Genomic DNA, 21,967 nt, shown 5'->3' on the forward strand with positions numbered 1-21,967 from the left:
AATAGTCGGACAATGTTCTGGGCAAACGGCTGCAGGAATCCGTAGAGAAGTTTTTGGAAGAAATTATTTATGATATTTTTGATAAATCCCTGGAGGAACTTGCTTTTTTCTGTTAAATGTTTGATGAATCTCTAGTAGAGCACGTCTATCTCTGCAGAAATTTCTGAATTTTTCAAGAACTACACTGTTATGCAAGGATTCATTTAAGCATTCTTTTAACAAAACTGTCGAAATTAAATGGGCAGAATGAGTTATTTGTCCAGACATGTCATGAAACTGAAATCTAAGGCTAATTTATGTATTTTTTTTAATTTGGTCGAATAAGTTGTTTGACCGAAAAAGTACGTTTACTTGGTCGATTGATTAGTTAGATTGATTAAATCGTTAGAATCAAATGGGTTATCAGATTGAATGTTTTGAGTCCTTAATTCAAATAGATTATTAGACCGAATGATCAAATTGAAATGATCATTTGACCGTATGACCATGAAACTGAAATATACATTAGCTCGAATGAGTCACTATAGTCGGAATACATTATTGCGAAATTGAAGGGACCTTCTGCGACATCCTCGTGGCGTAGCGGTAACACGCTTTGTCTAGTTAACCGGGAGTCGTTGGTTTGATTGTGACCTAGAAGACATGTAACTTTTTCGCAAATTCCACTTAGTCGCAAACACGGTAAATCACAATTAATGTTTTTTTGTCGGTAGCACATCGAATTTACCAGATTTCATTTCTGAGATTTGGGGACAACGGGAGAAGTTTTGTGTAGTCAGATTGTTTCGGCTATTTCACAAATCAACAGAACTAAGGAATCCTTGAATGTCCAGAACTATCTAGCAACAGTGAATACCGTCTGTAATTGCACAATATTTCACAAATTCTTCGCCATCCAAATCCAACAACAGCTCTGTGTCACTGTTCGACTCCGACCAACGCACAAAAACCAACAGTTGACGGCAGCCTTCTTGTTATGAAACTCCCCAAACTCGATCGATGATTGACGCGATAATTCCATACCGTTTCGAACTGGTGCTGCCGACCAACCTACGAATCGCCAAATGAGGAATTCCCAACGTCCACCCAATCATCACCACCCAATAGCAAATCAATATTCATAGATCTGAGCAAAAAACCGCTGGACAGCGCTCCGGATAGTTATGAAGGTATGTGCGCCAAAAATGAGCGCCCAACCCTGCAGAGCAAGGCTGAGTTTGGCCTCGCTAATGGATTTCTAGATTTCTAGATTCAATCAGTGTTTGCTCGTACCAAATCATGCTTTTCCCAAAAGCAGGTTAGCGGCAACGGCCCTATGGTGATGGTGGGGTTTCAGGGCATAGCCTGCAAACGTTTCTGGTTTTGATTCGGAAATAATACCCCGGCTCTCACGGTGGCTGACAGCGGTGAGCCGTACTGTTCCACAGTGGTCCGGGTTTAAAAATTCATGGCAATAATTACGAAATGGAATGATGTTTGTATAACTTTTTTTCATCGTAGAGATCAACTGGATGGAGCATGTGGGTGAGTTGCTTCGTCATTCTAAACTAAAGTTTTTGAAACTTTGGGTGTTTCTGTTGAAACACAGCTCGGCAAACATACTTTCATAGCTGCCTATTTGCTAAATGCATTAGGCAGCAAGTTAATTTGCTCCAAACTGACTTGCGGAAATTACGTAGCAAATTATGTCAATTTTTTGTAATTGGTAACTTTTATGCAAATCATCGCTCATGGAATAATTCGCAAAGCAATCCCAATGGCAGAATTTTATTTGATGAGTGCTCTTCAGGATATTTCTCAATTCGATACCCTGATACCCTGGAAACCCTTCTACGATTGATTTGGTCTTAACCGACTCTAGTTGGCTTTGTATCCAACCGGTTATTCACGCTGATTCTGATCATCTCCCTGTTGCATTTCAAATATCCCATGAAGCTCCATTTTCAATTATTTTCGAGCCGGCTGGCCGACATATATCGATAGTCATCTTGATGTTAACATTTCTCTATAAACAAAACTTGATATTGACAATGCGCTAGAAACTTTAACAAATTCCATTGTTGAAGCAAGGGGCATTGCAAAAATAGCTTGAATTTCTTTCAAATTGGATTGTTGCCAAGTTTTCAAAAACCTGGACCTCTGTGCGTTGCAGTTACACTTACACAGGAATATGGCAAATGTGTCCGGAATTGGATCTAACGAGCCAGCCAGCAATGAGACGGCGACGTAGGAGGAGTTTTGCGCCGATTCGTGCCAACACTCTGCCCTAGGTTCCTTGCGAAAGTCCGCACCAGACAGATCGTTATTAAAAGAAATATGTATGGCACATCGGCAGAGAGCTGAGGCGAAACTAATGTTCCAATAAAATGATAAATATTACTATTAGTGTACTCTGGTCGTCCCTCTGTGGAAGAATAGCATGCACGACAGGTTTGAAACCGGATGAACGGCCGCTTCCGAAAAGGTCGGTGCAAAAGATGAGCAGAGCCGATTGGTGGTCGATGAGCGTGTAGGTGGGACTGGAATTGCATTGGTGAATCATTTTTGAGTGAATTGCTGAGTATAAATTGGGTAATTTTCCGGTCAAACAAGTGGTCAGAAAGCTGCTGAAACACATTGGATTTCCTAAGCGTGATTTGGAGTGTGTTAGAGATTTTTGGAAAGAAAACTTATAAGATATTCGACAGAAAATTGTTAATTTCTAGAGGTAGCTAGAATTTTTGAAAGAAGTTGGATTTGGGAAGGGAGCTAGGATTTTTGTGAGGTAGATAAAACTAAAATCTCACTACACACTTAAATTATTTTACGGATTCCTGTGAAATCTCAACAGCTGAACAGTTCGGTAATAGTAATTTACGGAACAAGTTGCAGAATGATGATTTTTACAGCATGAGTCGTAAGTTTATCCTACGAGGCTTGCCGAGTAGGATAATTACGACGAGTGCTCTAAAAATCGAGTTCTGCAACGAGTTACGTACAACATTTTTTGCAATTTCGTAGAAGACCACTTGAGGCTATCAGAAATTATATCGGAATGCATTCACCATTATTCTATAATTTCTGAAAAAATATTGTGTTATGATTCATTACGCAACTTAAAACAGTTGCGTAATGATAAAGCGTTGCGTAATGAATCATTACAGCACTGGTTTCAGATGCGTAATGAGTTTCATGACAGATTGGCGTGAGGAAAAACAGCCTATTACGATGAGGAATTGCAAAAAATAAATTAACGGAGTACGGTAAATTTTTACGGTGTTCGGTAAAAAATCACCGGAATCCGTTAAATTCCGACGAAGTAACGGTGTTTTATTTCACCGAACTGTTAAGCTGTTGAGATTACGGTGAAATTCACCGTAAGAGCTTAGTGTGTACGAATCCCCAGGAACCCGCTAGTAATCTGAAGCATCTTGCTTGAAATCCTCAAGAACCTCAAGAGCCTGCCAGGAATCCATAGGATCCCCTTTACCGTCAGGATACCAATAGAAAACATTCTTCTTCTTCTTGGCATTAACGTCCCCACTGGGACAGAGCCTGATCTCAGATTAGTGTTCCTATGAGCACTTCCACAGTTACACTGTTAAAAATAATGAAGAGTACACGTCATGTGAACTTCATTTATGCGATGTAAACATGTCAAGTTTACATGACTTATAATGTAAATATCAATGATATTCCACGCTCCAATTATGTGCATTATATGTCTCAGAAATTTACTCGTTTCGTTCGAACTATGTATTAACTGAGAGCTTTCTATAACAAAGTTGCCATTTTCGCATTCGTATATCGTGTGGCATGTACGATGATACTCTATGCCCAGGGAAGTCAAGGAAATTTCCATTACGAAAAGATCCTGGACCGACCGGGAATCGAACCCAGACACCTTCAGCATGGCTTTGCTTTGTAGCCGCGGACTCTAACCACTCGGCTAAGGAAGCCCTACTGGAATCCTAAAGATTCTTATAGAAATTCTCAGGATACCACTCGGAATCTGTAGGGTCCCCTAAAAATCCCAGGAGTTTGCTTAAACTCACCAGGCTCCGCACAGTATTACCAAGAATCGAATGATAATTTTTAGGATACAAGGCATCCACAGAATCCTCTAAAAATCCCAGGAATCTGTTAGGAATCTCCAGATCCCGCTCATTATACTCCGCTGAACACCAACAGGAGCATGCTAGAAATATCCAGGATACCGTTGGGATTTTCCACGGTCCACTTAAGAAATTCCTAGACCCCACTAGGCATTTCCAGGCTTTCGCAAGTAATCCTCAAGATTTCGCTAAGAATCTACATGTACTGTTCAGACCTCCCTCAGAATTCTTAGGATCCCGAGGTTAAATCGCCGAACGCCATTCGGAACCCTCAAAAGTCTGCTAGAAATCCACACTATTCTTTTTCTGGAAATCTCCAGGATTCGATTGATTGATTGATTCAGCAAGAATCAACTCAAAATCCACAAGATTCTGCTGGAAATTTTCAGAATACCTGCTACAAATTGCACAAAGCTACTAGGAGTTTCCAGAGTTCGCAGGATTATCTTTATAAATTTGTAGGAATTGCTAAAAATTCTTAGGAAAAAAAAAATCTTTGAATTCCGCTGAAGTTTTTTAGAATTCCACAGACCCCGCAAGGAATCTACAACTGGCCTGCTCAACGTACGGCCCGCGGAAAGTTTTAAGACTTTTCTCATGTTTGAACACCTTAGAGAATCCTTTAGAAACTCCTTCAGGGATTGCTTTGAAAGTTCTTCCAGAGATATATCAAGGAACTTCTCCAGTGATTTATTTGGTGATTTCCGAAAAAAATTCCCAAAAAATCTTCCAGGTGTTATTTTAGGGATTCAACCTGAAGGGACTCAGAGAAATGCTTTGTTTAATACTTACTTTACTTTACTTTTGCTGGCGCTACGTCCTTCAAGACATGACCTGCGCCACAATGTTACGCCAACTAACTCGGTCCATGGCTGCTAACCTCCAATTCCTCGATCGCCCCACACTTCCAAGATCCTGCTCCACTTGGTCAAACCACCTAGCTCGTTGCGCTCCCCTTCGTCTTGTACCGGCCGGATTTGAGTTGAACACCATTTTTGCGGGATTGTTGTCCGGCATTCTCACAACGTGTCCCGCCCATCGTACCCTTCCAGCTTTGGCGACTTTCGTGATACTGGGTTCACCGTAGAGTTGCGCAAGCTCGTGGTTCATTCTTCTCCTCCATACGTCGTTCTCACATACTCCGCCAAAGATCGTCCTAAGCACACGTCGTTCAAAAACTCCTAGCGCTTGCAGGTCCTCTTCAAGCATTGTCCACGTCTCATGCCCGTAGAGGACTACCGGTCTTATTAGCGTCTTGTACATGGTACACTTAGTACGGAAGTGAAGTTTATCAGACCGCAAGGTCTTGTGGAGTCCATAGTAAGCACGACTTCCGGCGATGATACGTCTTCGAATTTCTCTGCTGCAGTTGTTATCCGACGTTATCAATGATCCGAGGTAGACGAATTCGTCCACTACCTCGAACTCATCCCCGTCGATCGTCACGCGTCTGCCTATGCGAGCTCTATCGCGCTCGGTTCCTCCAGCCAGCAGATATTTCGTCTTCGACGTATTTACCTTCAATCCAACCCGATCTGCTTCACGTTTCAGCCTGGTATACTGTTCAGCAACCACCTGGAACGTTCTTCCGACAATGTCCACGTCGTCAGCGAAACAAATGAACTGGCTGGATTTATTGAAGATCGTGCCCCGCATGTTGAAGCCCGCCCGTTTCATAACACCTTCTAGCGCAATATTGAACAGGAGGCAGGAAAGACCATCGCCTTGTCGAAGTCCTTTGCGTGTTTCAAACGGGTCCGATAAAGCACCCAATATCTTCACACAGCACTGTACACTATCCATCGTAGCTTTGATCAGTCTAGTCAGTTTCCCGGGAAAACCGTTTTCGTCCATAATCTTCCATAGCTCTTCGCGGTCGATGGTATCATAGGCCGCTTTGAAATCGATGAATAGGTGGTGCGTAGGGACTTGATATTCGCGACACTTTTGGAGGATCTGCCGCAACATAAAGATTTGGTCTGTCGTCGATCGACCGTCCACAAATCCGGCTTGATAACTTCCAACAAATCTGCTTGCCAGTGGCGATAGACGGCGGAAGATGATCTGGGAAAGCACTTTATAGGCTGCGTTAAGAATGGTGATCGCTCGATAGTTCTCACATTCTAACTTGTCACCCTTTTTGTATATTGGGTATATTATTCCCTCCTTCCACTCCTCCGGTAGCTGTTCTGTATCCCAGATGCTGGCTATCAATCGGTGCAGACAAGTGGCCAACCTGTCCGGGCCCATTTTAATAAGTTCCGCTCCAATACCATCCTTTCCAGCTGCTTTGTTGTTCTTGAGCTGTTTGATAGCATCCTTAACTTCACTTAATGTGGGAGTTGGCACGTCTCCCTCATCCGCCGTACCGATGAAGCCATTCCTCCTGCTGTCTTGATCTTCCTCCTCTGCGCCGTTTAGGTGTTCATCGTAGTGCTGCTTCCACCTTTCAATCACCTCACGTTCGTCCGTTCGCGGCACAAAGCCTTTGCGGGATGCATTTAGTTTCTTGTAGATCTTACGTGTTTCTTGAGAACGATACAACTGCTCCATCTCTTCGCACTCCAACTCTTCCAGGCGGCGCTTTTTATCCCGGAATAGATGGGTTTGCTGTCTTCGCTTCTGTTTGTATCGTTCCACGTTTTGACGGGTGCCTTGCTGCAGCATCATCGCCCGCGCTGCATTCTTCTCGTCCAAAACCGTCTGACACTCCTCGTCGAACCAACCGTTCCGTCGATTTGCTTCCACGAACCCAATGGCACTTTCCGCTGCGTTGTTTATGGCTGCTTTGAGACTACTCCAGCAGTCCTCAAGAGGGGCTTCGGTGTGCTCTCCCTCTTCCGGCAACGCTGCCTCAAGGCTTTGCGCGCATTCAGTTGCGACTTCGGCTTGCTTGAGTCGCTCCAGATTGTACCGGGGCGGGCGTCGGTACCGAATGTTGTTCACAACGGAGAGTCGTTGGCGCACTTTAACCGTCACAAGGTAGTGGTCCGAATCGATGTTTGCGCCGCGATAGGTTCTGACGTCGATAATGTCCGAGAAGTGCCTTCCATCAATCAAAACGTGGTCGATTTGTGATTCAGTCTGTTGGGGTGATCTCCAGGTGTACCGATACGGGAGGCTGTGCTGCAAGTAGGTACTACGTATGGCCATGTTTTTGGAGGCGGCGAAATCAATCAGTCTAAGGCCGTTTTCGTTCGTAAGCTGGTGAGCGCTGAACTTCCCTATAATCGGTCTAAATTCCTCCTCCTGGCCAACCTGAGCGTTGAGATCTCCGATAACGATTTTGACATCATGGCTTGGGCAGCCGTCGTATTCACGTTCCAGCTGCGCGTAGAAAGCGTCCTTATCGTCATCGTCACTCGCTAGGTGAGGGCTGTGCACGTTGATTATGCTGATATTGAAGAAACGGCCTTTGATCCTCAACTTGCACATTCTGTTGTCGATTGGCCACCACCCAATCACGCGCCTCTGCATTTCGCCCATCACGATAAAAGCTGTGCCCAGCTCATGTCTATTGCCGCAGCTCTGGTAGATGGTATAACCATCCCTATACGTATGTACCGTCGACCCTTTCCAGCAAACCTCCTGCAGCGCTACGATGTCGAACTTGCGGACCCTCAATAATTCGGAAAGAATGCGGGTACTTCCCAAGAAATTGAGAGACTTACAGTTCCATGATCCGAGTTTCCAATCGTTAGTCCGTTTTCGATGCCTGGGTCTATGCCGATTGTTCCGGTCCGAATTTACATTGTATGCTTCCTGTACTGACGATTTTTACGGCTGGCTTGTAAGGCCTGCACCAACCCCCTGTCTCGCCGGAGGATCATCGTGCACAGCACTGTTTAGAGTCCCACGCTGGCACTAGGACGATGATCAGCCGCTCCTAACATGGAGAACAGACGCTGTTTTGAGCCGCCCCTAACATGGAGAACAGACGCTCTGATAAGCTACACCCTCAGAAGAGAGGAGCCCCCCTTCCCTGTCAGCATACGACCAAGGTTCCACCAGGGTTGGTTACCCGATCTTCCCTACGGTTACTCGTATCCCAGGCGGCACCACGGGGAGGTAGGGATAGGAGTTACTGGACAAGAGGCTAAGGACCACAAATGGGGTCTATTTTATACCTGCAGGTACGCGAAGTACCAATGGTACGCATTGTCCAGTCATTTACCACCCGCTTTGTTTAATCCACTGAGTAAATATCTGTGGAATCCCTGGAGGAATAGTATTTTGGAATTTTGTAGAAGCTTCCTGATGGAATACCTAGAGTAGAGAAAAAAAAATTTATTGTTCAATCCTTCGCGGGATTCCTGGTTGATTCTCTCGCGGAAATATGGATGGTTTTCAGAAAAGAAATCTGATAACACTGAATAAATTCTAAAAAGGAATATCCTAGTAAAACCATTAAAGTATTTTCTGGTAGAACTTCTGGTGAAAGTCTGGCAGATTTTTCTTGTGGAAATTCTAGCGAAACTCTGGTGATAGTCCCAGTGTTAACCCTGGAAAAACTCCTGTTGAAATTATTTGAAAAACTCCAATCTCGAAAAATTACTGGTGAAATAATTAGAGAAAATACTGGTGCAGTCTCTGAAGAAATACTAGTGGAATCTTTATAGGAAATTGGGGTCAAATCACATAAGAAATTCGTTATGGGATCCTTGAAGATCATCTTGGTGGCATTCTTGAAGGATTTTTTTCTGGCATGTTTTAGAATACCCTAGAGGATTTTTTGAATTCCCGGTAAAGAATTTCTAGTGAAATCCCTATGAAAATTTCGACTGAAATCCTTGGAGGTTTTCCTGATGGAAATCCTGGAGAATTACCTGGGCGAATCCCAGGTGAAATCCATGGAGAATTTTCTGGTGGAATCTTTAAAGGAATTCCTGAAAGATTTATGTATGGGATTTTTAGCTGGAATCCTTAGTAGAAATCATAGCAGAATTTATTTCCTGGTGGAATTACTGAAAGAATTTTCATAGGAATTCCTGAAGGAATCGCCTTTATAAATTCCAGGAGGAACTCTTGGGATTCCCAAATGTCTGGTATACAATTCCGGTAAAATCGCCACAGAAATTCCTGATAACTCTCAACAATCCTTGGAGATATTCCGGGAGAAATTCCGTAAAGGAATTTAAGGAATTCCGGGATTAATTGCATGAATAATTTCAGGAGGCATCCCTTGATTAATTCCGGAGGAAATCCATCGAGAATTCCTGGAGGAATCTCTTGAAGAATTCACTAGAGAATACCCTGGAAGAAAATTCTGAAACCCCTTAGTATATTTCGGGAGGAATCCGAAGTAAACAGCCTGATGGACCCCAGAATAAAGCTAGAATTCCTTAAATAATCTTTAGTGTTTGGTAGAATTCTTGATAGAATCCCTGACAGAACTTTTGATGGACTCCCTGGAGGATTTTATAATGAAATCTCAGAAGCATTTATAATCAAATCCAAGGAAGAACCTCTAGTGGAATCCCTGCAGAAAGTCCTCATGAAATCTATTGAAGAGCTCCTGATGAAATCCCAAGAAAAACTTCTGATGGAATCCTTGGAAGAGCTTCTGATGTAATTCCTGGAGGAATTCCCGATGGAATCCCTACAGAAACCCTTAATAGAATTTTTGTAGGATTTCCAGGTAGAATCTTTGAAGGAACTCCTAATAAAAAAAACCTGCAGGAACTCCTGAAAAAAATATCTAGAAGAACTTCTGATGGATCCTAGAGGAACTCCTGCTGTAGTCCCTAAAAGAACTTCTGATGTAATTTCTGGGGAACTTTTAATTGAATCTCTGAAAGAACTCCTGACGGGATTTCTATTGGAACTCCAGATGAAGTCCCTGGAGGAATTTCTGATAATATGCCTAGCGGAACTCCTTATCAAATCCCAAGGAGAAATTTTGATGGAATATATAATCTCTAGATATATTCTCTAGAGGATTTACAGGTGCAATCTCCGAAGGAGCTCCTGATGGAATCCCTAGAAAACTTCTGAAAGAACCCCCATAGGAATTACAGGTAGAATCTCTGAAGGATCTCCTGATTGAATCCCTGGATGAACTATCGTTGTTATGCCTAGGAGAACTTCTAATACTATCGCTGTAGGAATTCCATATTGAATCCATACAGCAATTCCTAAGGGAATCTCTGGAGGAAATTCTGATGAAATCCCTGTTGAATGGCTTAGGGGAATTCCTGATGGAATCCCTTCAGAAACTTTTGATAGAATCCCTGGAGGAATTCCAGGTGGAATATCTAAAGGAACTGCTAATGAAAACCCTGCAGGAGCTCTTGGTTAAATCCCTAAAAGAACTCCTGATGTAATCCCCAGATGAACTCCTGATGTATTTCCTATAAGAACTTCTGATAATCCCTCCCCAGCAACACACATGTTATAATTGTGTATTATCGACTGATATGAGACCAAAATTAGTCATATTAAAGTTGATGATACACTATTATAACATGTGTGTTGCTCGGGCTGGAGGAACTCCTAATGGAATCTCTATAGGAACTCCTGCTGAAAGTTCTAAAGAATCTAACGATAAGATTCTTGAATGAATTCCCGATGGAATCCCTGAAGGAACTCCTTATGCAATCCCTAAAAGAACTCCTGATGTATTTGTTCTCAAGGATTGATAGACTCTTTGGATTAATTCCATGTGAAATTCCTGGAGAAACTCCTGATAAGATTCCTGATGGCACTAATGATAGAATTCCTAGAGGAACTACTTATCATGTCCTTAGAAGTAATTTAAATAGAATTCGTCGAGGAACACCTGATGTAATCTTTGGAGAAACTCCAGATAAAATCTCTGTAAGAATTTAAGGTGGAATCTCTGAAGTAACTCTTGGGGGAAACCCTGGTGGAACTCCTGATGAAATCCCTTAAAGATCTCTGATGGAAGCCCTAAAGATACTCGTGATAGAATCCCTATTGGAACATTTGATCTTATCCCTGGAGGAAGTCCTAAAAATATTATTGAAGGAACTTCTGATGCAATCATTGGAGGAAATCCTGACGAAATCCCTGATGGAATCCTTGGAGGAGTTCCAGGTGGAATCACTAGAAGAACTTCAGATGGAATCCTTAGAGGAACTACAGATGGAATCACTAGAGAAACTTCCGATGTAATCCTTAGAGGGACTTCTGATGGAAACCCTGTAGGTACTCCTGATGAAATCCCAGGAGGAAATTTTCATGGATTTCCTGGTGGAATCTCTGAAGGAATTCCTGCTGGAATCCTTACAATAACTTCTGATGGAAACTTTTGAAGTTCTCCTGATGCAATTAATGGAAGAACTTTTAAAGGAATCTCTAAAGGAACTCCTGGTGGAATCCCGTAAGGAAGGACCGGAAGCACACTCGTTTAACATGCAATGCGCAATCAAGCAGTATCGGGAATCCGATGTGACGTCGAAGCTTCAATTTGACATTTTAACGTCGATGCTCGTGCAACTTCCCTACAGACAATACGATCAGTCCGTCAAACATTTGGCTCCGTCCACGGGTGGTTTGAGCAAAATCAAACTCGTTTGATTTTGGCCGACCAATTCGTCAACCGTCAAATCGGTTTCACAAACAAACCACATTGTCAAACGGTTGTGCTACTTTTCACCGAATATCCTGTTTCCCCGAATAGCCCACTTTCCCGAAACGTTACTCTATACATTTCAGGGTGGTGAACGTACTGGTCATCCGATATGCACCCTTTATTTGATTGGCGATCCTTACAAGTTTTACTGTCCTAGGCATTTTTGGCAACATGTGTATAGTCGAGAATGACCAGATACCTCCCTCTTTTGATTCCTGTCAAAAAATTGCTGTGATTTGTATTATGTCACTGAAAACTATTATAGCACCTATTTGAACTTCGCAACTTTTCAGGGAAATGGGTCATTCGGGGAACTGGCGTTCAGGAGAAAATAGCACAATCCGGTCAAACATAGCATCAACATGAGCATCAACCTGAGGGCGAAGCCAATGTTGGTCAAATCGTCTGAGCGTCTGTGGGCTGCATTAGCTTTCAAGCAGTTGTCTGTGCGTTGAAGAATGGCCCGTCGCTTAACCCCTCTACCGGCAGCTTCATTTTTTACCGCAAAAAAAAAATATCCAAATCGCGATAACTTTTTTGTTTCTTGGTATTTTTGCACCATATTTTTACAAGTTCTTAAAAAAACTTTTCTAGTTTAAGAATCCATGTCGATATTATTCATTGATGATCTGGTTTTGAAGATATTCCAATGTTGCTTAGGGGACCGACATTCTCCATACAAAATGTGTTTGGAGGGCATTTTGTTTTTGCTCAATTCATCAAAAAAATATAATGTGGGCTATACATTGCCAGGTAATAATGGGCTACTCTGAAAAAATCATGCAAATCGGTTCAGTATTCTTGGAGAAATCTGAAAATTACGATATGAGGTTTTTTGAAGTTTTCAAGATCTTTATTTGGTCAGCGTGGTACCAGAAACATAAATGCTTATTACTCAAAGACGGTTCCACCAAATTGCTTCATTTTTTCACAACGTGCTCTCATTAATGTATTGTTCCAAGGAGTGAATATCCGAATACGATAAAAGTTCTGAAGCCTTAGTTATTCACGTGGGTTATGACTACGCGTCGGTCCCCCAAAGAATTTTGTAATATCTCCAGTTCCAGATGACCAATAATCAATATCGACACATATTCTAAATCTAGAAGAGTTTTTTGAGAACCTGTAAAAAACTGGTGCAAAAATACCAAGAAACAAAAAAAGTTATCGCGATTTGAATTATTTTTTTGGGGTAAAAAATGAAGCTGCCGGTAGAGGGATTAAAAATGTTTCTGCAATTTGGATCGCGGTTCAAAAAGGTTGGACAGGCCTGATCTATAGGATCTCCGAAGGAATCATCATATTCCTCTGGCGCGTCATTCGATATCGATTCAACACCAGGTTCGTGCCTTTCCTCGTTCAAGCTTCCATCATTATGGTACGCATAGCTTTACGCCTGATACATTAGCCAATCTGGTAACCACAGCAAACCTTTGACATAATTTGCCTTTCCCTCGATATCCATGTAAACCTTAGTCCCTATGAACATACGAAAACTCAGCTGTGTACGATCTGTTGTGGGTAAGCTAATTGCAACATCAATTAGGCTCTCTGAGAATCTCGAATCTCTCATCCTTCTATCGGTTTGCTGCCTGACGTGCCAATCAGCAGCACTTATACAATTAGGATGTCTGGCAGTCCCAAACAGTCATCTGCTTAGTTCCTTACATGAGTACAGCCGATTCAATCAAGCTCATGATTTCGAAAGAAGTATGAGGGGAGGATTCCTCCAGATGTTCTTGCATAAAATTTAAGGTATCCTCTATAAATTACTCGGAAAATTCCTTTAGAAAATAATGTAGAAATTCATACAAGTATTTCTTCAGAAATATCTTCAAAGTTTTGTTCATGGGATTCATGTAGGGATAGATCCATGGATTTCTCAAGTAATCCTCCTGAGATTTTTTTTAGGGTTTCCTCTAGAGACTGTTCCAGAAATTCCTCCAGAGATCACTTTAGCCATTCCTCCATGAACTCTTCTTGGAATTCCTTAGAATTCCAGCAGTAATTTAGTCGGAGCCTGATCTGAGAATTCTTCCAGGGTTCCTTGAGTTTCAGTGAGGAACCTTTAATAATGGAACATTTCATGACTGATATCTCTTGTTACGAGTACTTGATTTCTCTCCTCTTACATACTATGTACTCATCAATTCTATTTTGTTTTCCCATGCTCTTCCCCAGGCACACGAACCGAGACGACCCGAAGCGTACTCGCCGGAAATCGGGCAACAAATCGGCGAGCAAATCTGCCTCTGCCAACGTCACCATCATCCAGGTGTCGAACGGGTCCAGCGACAGCGAGTCCCCCGTTAAGCTACTCGCGTCTCCTAAAGCGAAACATCGCACCACCAAACCGGAACTGGTCAGCAAACTGTCCAACGGCAGTACCCTGATCACCGATGACCTGAGCGACGACAATTACAAAAGCAACGTGCAAATCATTCCGTCCAACGTCGAATACGACCACCATGTTCATGTAAGTCTGCAGGATCACCTTCATCATCTCCAGGAACCGTCGATCATCGCCTCGATCAACGATCGGCAGATCACAACCGTGAAAGTACCTAATCTCGTTAGTAATGGTAGCAGTAGTAATTGTAGTAGTAGCACCAATGTAACCATCAGCTCAACTAGTGTTTCGACGGCGCAACCCACGGTCATTGTTGCGACCTCTTCAACGCCCATCAAGAGCGATAGCAACTTCGGCACGGTTACGCAAATTTCGGTAAACTCGTCATGTGATAGGCCTAGAACGCCTCCTCAGCAGCACTACGAGCAGGTATTTCTACTTCCCTCACCCATTCAAGTAGTCAACAATCTGGATCAGCCGATTAGTCTGCAATCGCCGCCTCAAATAGCGTCGGGAAGTTCGGTCGCGGCCAAACTCAACAAAAGCAAGATCAACCTCCTCAGCAAACAACCACGATCGTCTAGTCATTCCGAAATACAGCTCAACCGAATCAAGCAACTCCGAACAACCGGACAGGGAAACAAGGAGAACCAAGGCGACGGTGGTGTAGCAAGTTCCTCCGGACAAAAAAGCGGGATTCTACCGTCGGCCAGCAGTCCCGCCGTTCCCTCCGGTGGCAATCTAAGTCCTTCGAAGCGAACTCCCGTCGACAAGAACATCTACACGCCTCAACCGCAAAGGCCCATGTTGCAACGGGGCCTTACCGAGATGGTGATCAGTAGGTCAACCAACGTGGTCGCTGCCGGTGGCCGCGATCCTGCTCGGGGACGGCAACCATCGGCCCAACAAACGGCGGACAAATTCCGGAACGAAATCAACGAACAGAGGCGAAGAAGCTCATCGACTTCGGATGCGCAACCGGAAACTTCCGGCAACCCGGTCATGCGGGCACGACAAAATGGCGCGTCTCGGTTGCAATCGCCACCGCAGCCATTCCGACCGCACCACCAACTCATCAACCAGCAGCTGGACTCGATGAACGGATCCAACCGGAAGATGACCCTGCGGGAGCAACAGGTGATGCAACTGCGCCGTGAAATGATGCACCCGGGTGGAGTACGGCTGCAGTTGCGCCGGAAGGATTGCATCAACTCGATTGGGCTGGTGGATGCGTTCGGGGCCGTTTGGGTTGCCGGGTGGAAGCAGAAGGAACATCCGGTGCTGTACAATGCGCTGCACATCGGAGACCAACTGATTTCGGTGGCCGGAATGGCCATTACGAGTGCCGCGGAAGCGCATAAAGTGATCCGCGGAGCACCGGGACTTTTTGTAAGTTTTGATACTCGTTAGAGGGTCCATTGTTGGGTGTCATTGTAATGGCTGTTTTTTTCTGTCTACAGGTGGAATTGATCATCCGAAGGGTACCGTTTGGACGGGTTTACGCCATCCGGCGGGAACTGGATGCGCAGTGTTTGGGTTTGATCCGGGATGGCAATACCGCCACCATTGTGGACGTGGTGCCGAATAGTCTCGCGGCGAGGCACGGGTTGCCACCGAAGGTTAGTATTCTGCATAGTTGGATGTAGGTATGTACAGATGATAGTATCTCGGTAATTTCTTTCAGGCGCAATCCTGCGACGGTCTATCGCTTACCTTTTGGGTGCTGACGGAGATCAACGGTCGACCGCTGAATTTGTTCTTTAAGGAAAATGAGATACGGGACCGCTTGAATGCTGTGGGACGAGACATATCGATTTTGGTAAGTTCTTTTACATATATGTAGATCACTACAGATTCTTCAAAATTCAAAATTCTCTTTAGGAGAAGAGAATGCTTCCAAGAGAAGCTTCCTTGCTTTTAAGATGAAAGCTTCCAAGCTACTAATATAAAAGCTTTTAAGCTTCTGAGGTAGAAGCCTCCAAGCTATATTGGCAAAAGCTCCCGAACTTTTGAAACAGAAGCATCTAAGTTTCTGAGAATAAGCTTCCAAGCTTCTGACACAGAAGCTTTCCAGCTTCTGAGACAGGATCTTGCCAGCTACTAAGACAGAAGCTTGCCAGCTTCTGAGACAGAAGTTTGCCAGTTTCTTAGACAGAAGCTATCCAGCTTTTGAGACAGAAACTCTCCAGCTTCTAAGACATAAGCTTTTCAGCTTCTGAGGAAGAAGCTTTTCAGCTTTTGAGACAGAAGCTTTCTGACTATGAGACAGAAGCTTCCCAGCTTCTGAAACAGAAGCTTTTCATCTTCTGAGACAGAAGCTTCCCAGCTTCTGAGACAGCAGTTTTCCAGCTTTCCAGACAAAAGCTTTATAGCTTCTGAAACGAAAGCTTTCTAGCTTCTGAGACAGAAATGTCCTAGCTTCTGAGACAGCAATGTTCCAGCTTCTGAAACAGAAGCTTTCCAGATTCTGAGACAGATACTTCCAGCCTCTGAGACAGAAGCTTTCTAGCTTCTGAGACAGAAATGTCACAGCTTCTGAGACAGAAGTTTTAGAGCCCCCGAGACATAAGCTTTCCAGATTCCGAAACAAATACTACCAGCTTCTGAGACAGAAGCTTTCTAGCTTCTGAGACAGAAGCTTTCTAGCTTCTGAGACAGAAATGTCACAGCTTCTGAGACAGAAGTTTTAGAGCCCCCGAGACATAAGCTTTCCAGATTCCGAAACAAATACTTCCAGCTTCTGAGACAGAAGCTTTCCAGCTTCTTAAACAAAGGTTTTCTGAAGAGAAGCTTCCAAGCTTCTGAAGAGAAGCTTCCAAGCTTCTGAAGAGAAGCTTCCAAGCTTCTGAAGAGAAGCTTACAAGCTTCTGGAGAGAAGCTTCCAAGCTTTGTAACGTCTGAAACAGAAGCTTTCCAGATTCCGAGGCAGGAACTTCCAGCTTCTGAGACAGAAACTTCTAGATTCTGAGACAGAAGCTTTCCAGTTTCTGAGACAAAAGCTTTCCAGCTTCTGAGAAAGAAGCTTTCCCGCTTCTGAGACAGAAGCTTTTCAGCTTCTTAAACAGAAAATTCTCTTTAGGAGAAGAGAATGCTTCCAAGAGAAGCTTCCATGCTTTTAAGATGAAAGCTTCCAAGCTACTAATATAAAATCTTTTAAGCTTCTGAGGTAGAAGCCTCCAAGCTATATTGGCAAAAGCTCCCGAACTTTTGAAACAGAAGCATCTAAGTTTCTGAGAATAAGCTTCCAAGCTTCTAACACAGAAGCTTTCCAGCTTCTGAGACAGGATCTTGCCAGCTACTAAGACAGAAGCTTGCCAGCTTCTGAGACAGAAGTTTGCCAGTTTCTTAGACAGAATTCCAGCTTTTGAGACAGAAACTCTTCAGCTTCTAAGACATAAGCTTTTCAGCTTCTAAGGAAGAAGCTTTTCAGCTTTTGAGACAGAAGCTTTCTGACTATGAGACAGAAGCTTCCCAGCTTCTGAAACAGAAGCTTTTCATCTTCTGAGACAGAAGCTTCCCAGCTTCTGAGACAGTAGTTTTCCAGCTTTCCAGACAAAAGCTTTATAGCTTCTGAAACAAAAGCTTTCTAGCTTCTGAGACAGAAATGTCCTAGCTTCTGAGACAGTAATGTTCCAGCTTCTGAGACAGAAGCTTTCCAGATTCTGAGACAGATACTTCCAGCCTCTGAGACAGAAGCTTTCTAGCTTCTGAGACAGAAATGTCACAGCTTCTGAGACAGAAGTTTTAGAGCCCCCGAGACATAAGCTTTCCAGATTCCGAAACAAATACTACCAGCTTCTGAGACAGAAGCTTTCCAGCTTTTTAAACAAAGGTTTTCTGAAGAGAAGCTTCCAAGCTTCTGAAGAGAAGCTTCCAAGCTTCTGAAGAGAGGCTTCCAAGCTTCTGAAGAGAAGCTTCCAAGCTTCTGAAGAGAAGCTCCCAAGCTTCTGAAGAGAAGCTTCCAAACTTCTGAAGAGATGCTACCAAGCTTCTGAAGAGAAGCTTCCAAGTTTCTGGAAAGAAGCTTCCAAGCTTCTGGAGAGAAGCTTCCAAGCTTTGTAACGTCTGAAACAGAAGCTTTCCAGATTCCGAGGCAGAAACTTCCAGCTACTGAGACAGAAACTTCTAGATTCTGAGACAGAAGCTTCCCAGCTTCTGAGACAGAAGCTTTCCCGCTTCTGAGACAGAACCCAAGTAACAATGAAAGCTGAACAGCAAGAGTATTTGCTGAATATTGGCTGATCAATGGTGTACAAGGCTGAATACCGTGACAGCTGAACAATATTTGAAGAAAAGCTTATTAAACACTCTTATTCAGCAGTATACTCGAAGCTGAATATTGAGTTGAACAAACTATTTTTCATCTACAGTTTTAACTTTTGTTCAGCCAACCTGAATGATATTGATTAAAGGTTATTTAAAGCTTTAATCAAATCAACAGCCATTGTCGAAAAATTGTTCACCTGTATGTTGATAAAATTGATATACATACCGAAATATATACCTACATTGGGTCGAACACTAAATTAATTATTATAAAACTGTTTCATCGAACAACAAAATTTTCACATCCCGAAGCAGACATAATGTAAACGCACACGGGCCTATCATTTGTCGAAAAACATCCTGAATCCGGCATCGATGACCTTGTGTAACAACAAGATAGAACACTACACTCGATGACGCAGATTTCTTCGTAACATTTTTAATTAACTGTACGAAATCGCAATTATTACCAACTTGCGTTGACAACAATTGAATAGCAGAAATTAAAAATTACCGAGGATTCTATTTTGAAACAAAAATCACAACACACTTTGACAGTTAACTCAAGAGTTTTTGCATAGCGCTGTTATCACTTCTTCAGCCTCAATGCAGCCTTTAAAATAGCCCTTATTCAGACAAAACAATATGTTAGTCCCTTGCTGTTGATGATGTTCACACGTTCTCATGTGGAGCAGATGTCAAGGTAAGTGGTTATAAATCAGCGAATCCCAGTTCAAATCTCAATGGCACATATTTACTAATCTTCATCATTAAATTCCAGCACTTTTCTACACTATGTGTTTGAAATTGTTAGTTACGTTGATAAAACCCAAAACTATAAACCTGTAAATACTTTTTAATTTATTTTGGTTAATTGTTGAATAATGGATGAATAAGCGATCGTTAAGCTTTCAAGGGTTGCCATCTGTTCTAAAAATAGAATTATGGTTATTAAAAGAGGCCTGGATAAGCGCATGCTAGACCTTTATTCAGCCTTCTATATAGCTTCAATTAAGCTTAAGGCTGAATAAAATCGCCAGAATTAGATGTTTAACAGCTGAACAACAGTGAATGCAGGCTATGAACAGCTTTTGTTCAAACAAAGGCTGAATTGGATTAGCTATAAAAGCGTTTGAGCAGCTTCAAATTGTTACCTGGGAAGCTTTCCAGCTTCTGAGACAGAAGCTTTTCAGCTTCTTAAACAGAAGTTTTCCATCTTCTGAGGAGAAGCATCCAAGCTTCTGAAGAGAAGCTTCATAGCTTCTTACGAGCAGCTTCCCAGCTTCTATTAAGAAGCTTCCCGGTTTCTGAAAAAAATCTTGTCAGATTCTGACGAAAAGCTTTCCAGCATCTGAGATAGATGCTCTCCAGATTCTGGGATAGAAGCTCTGCAGCTTCTGACACAGAAACTTTCTAGCTTCTGAAACTGAGGCTTCCCAGGTTCGAAGACAGCAGCTTTCCAGATTCTGAGACAAAAGCTTTCTAGCTTCTGAAACAAAAATGTCCCGGCTTCTGAAACAGCAACGTTCCAGCTTCTGAGACAGAAACTTTCCGGCTTCTGAGACAGAATCTTTCCAGCTTCTGAGACTGAAGTTTTCCAGCTTTTGAGACAGAAGCTCCCCAGCTTTTGAGACAGAATCTTCCCAGCTTCTGAGACAGAAGCTTTCCAGCTTCTGAGACAGACGCTTTCTAGCTTCTGAGGCAGACGCTTCCCAGGTTTCTGAGACAGAATCTTTCCAGCTTCTGAGACTGAAGTTTTCCAGCTTTTGAGACAGAAGCTCCCCAGCTTTTGAGACAGAATCTTCCCAGCTTCTGAGACAGAAGTTTTCCAGCTTTTGAGACAGAAGCTCCCCAGCTTTTGAGACAGAATCTTCCCAGCTTTTGAGACAGAAGCTCCCCAGCTTTTGAGACAGAATCTTCCCAGCTTCTGAGACAGAAGCTTTCCAGCTTCTGAGACAGAAGCTTTCCAGCTTCTGAGACTGAAGTTTTCCAGCTTTTGAGACAGAAGCTCCCCAGCTTTTGAGACAGAAACGTCCCAGTTTCTGAGACATAAGCTTTCCAGCTTCTGAGACAGAAGCTTCCCAGCATCTGAAACAGAAGCTTCCAGCCTCTGAGACAGAAGCTTCCTAACTTCTGATACAGAAACTTTCTAATTTCTGAAACAGAAACTTTCCAGCTTCTGAGGCACATGCTTCTTAGCTTCTGAGACAGAAGCTTCCCAGCTTTTGAGACAGAAGCTTCCCAGCTTCTGAGACAGAAGCTTGCCAGCTTATAAGACAGGAGCTTCCCAGCCTCTGAGACAGAAGTTTTCAAGTTCTGAGACAGAAACTTTCCATCTTCTGAGACAGATGCTTCCCAGCTTCTGAGACAGAAGCTTCCCAGGTTCTCAGACAGAAGCTTCCCAGCCTCTGAGACAGAAGCTTCCCAGACAGAAACTTTCCGGCTTCTGAGACAGAATCTTTCCAGCTTCTGAGACAGAAGCTCTCCGGCTTCTGAGACTGAAGTTTTCCAGCTTCTGAGACAGATACTCCCCAGCTTTTGAGACAGAATCTTCCCAGCTTCTGAGACAAAAACTTTCCAGCTTCTGAGACAAAAGCTTCCCAGCTTCTGAGACAGAAGTTTTCTTGCTTTTGAGACAGAAGCTTCCCAGCTTCTGAAGCACAGGCTTTCAAGCTTCTGAGACAGTAGCTGTCCAGCTCAAGAGGAGATGCTATTCAGTTTCTGAGGAGAAGTTTGAATTCTCTTCATTGAATTTAGTCTAATATCTTATTTCTCTCGTTTCATCATTCTAGGTGCAACCAGCCGATTTGGTGACCAAATTGAAGAAGCAACTTAAATCTCTGCGTGGCCACAAAGACTTCATTGTGCAATAGAAAGAACTTTCTCGAACAGGTAGGTACAGCGCTACGTCGATATTTATTTAGTCATACACAATTTACCAGGAAGAGTAATAAAAGAAAGCTGCCACTACCATCAGATCAGATCAGAGTATCGAACGCGTGACGTATGATCTGAACGACTTCGTGTCGTGTCATACAGAAAACCGGAGCATGTGTGATAGATCCTACCGCAAAGCTGCCTGCGGTAGGCTAGGGATATTTTACAATTCTTAGTTTCTCGAATCTACCTTCTGAAAAAAGGAATGGTATTATCACAAAGTGTTTGTTTTTCGTTTCGAATTTAGCCTCGTTTTTCGAATATAAACAATTCCAAAAAAAGTCGTAAAAACTAGCAACCTTTAGGCGCATATTAAACAATTAACAATACAAATCAAAGAAACTTAAAAGGCTGTACTAGTGAACGGTGAAAGTTTATATATTTAGACACTGATAGCAAACAAACAAGGATGTACTCTGATATCAATGAGGAGACGCTGATATGTTCAAAATTTCCCAATTCGTAGTTCAACTTTAGGGCGCAAAAATTTCCTCCCTCGAAATATAGGCACTAGTAAGTTTAGAGAATTAAAATTTTAGAAACTTTCGTACTATTCCGGAACTACCTTTTTCCTGTTCGCGGAACTATTATTTTCAGTAGAGAAGTCATAATTCGCGATTCGCTGCAAGGGATATACTTATAAATTAGAATTAAAATCTCATAGAAATGAACATATTTTTATACTTGGCCGTTTTTAACACGCTGGAGACAAACTAATGCCGGACA

At 42.9% G+C, this 21,967-nt stretch overlaps 1 protein-coding gene across 2 annotated transcripts in view; it reads left to right on the forward strand.

Moving 5' to 3' along the window:
* LOC5563548 (serine-rich adhesin for platelets) overlaps positions 1-21,899 on the forward strand; it is a 157,237-nt gene extending 135,338 nt beyond the window's left edge. For both annotated transcript variants that reach the window (XM_021837372.1, XM_021837370.1), the window contains 4 exons: positions 13,870-15,427; positions 15,499-15,657; positions 15,723-15,857; positions 21,097-21,899. In XM_021837372.1, coding sequence (XP_021693064.1) covers positions 13,870-15,427; positions 15,499-15,657; positions 15,723-15,857; positions 21,097-21,177 — 1,933 coding nt within the window. In that variant the 3' untranslated portion in view covers positions 21,178-21,899. The remainder of the gene's footprint in view (positions 1-13,869; positions 15,428-15,498; positions 15,658-15,722; positions 15,858-21,096) is intronic.
* The last annotated feature ends 68 nt before the right edge of the window (positions 21,900-21,967 follow it).

This window comes from Aedes aegypti, chromosome 1 (genome assembly GCF_002204515.2).
Source record: "Aedes aegypti strain LVP_AGWG chromosome 1, AaegL5.0 Primary Assembly, whole genome shotgun sequence".
Lineage (NCBI taxonomy): Eukaryota > Metazoa > Arthropoda > Insecta > Diptera > Culicidae > Aedes > Aedes aegypti.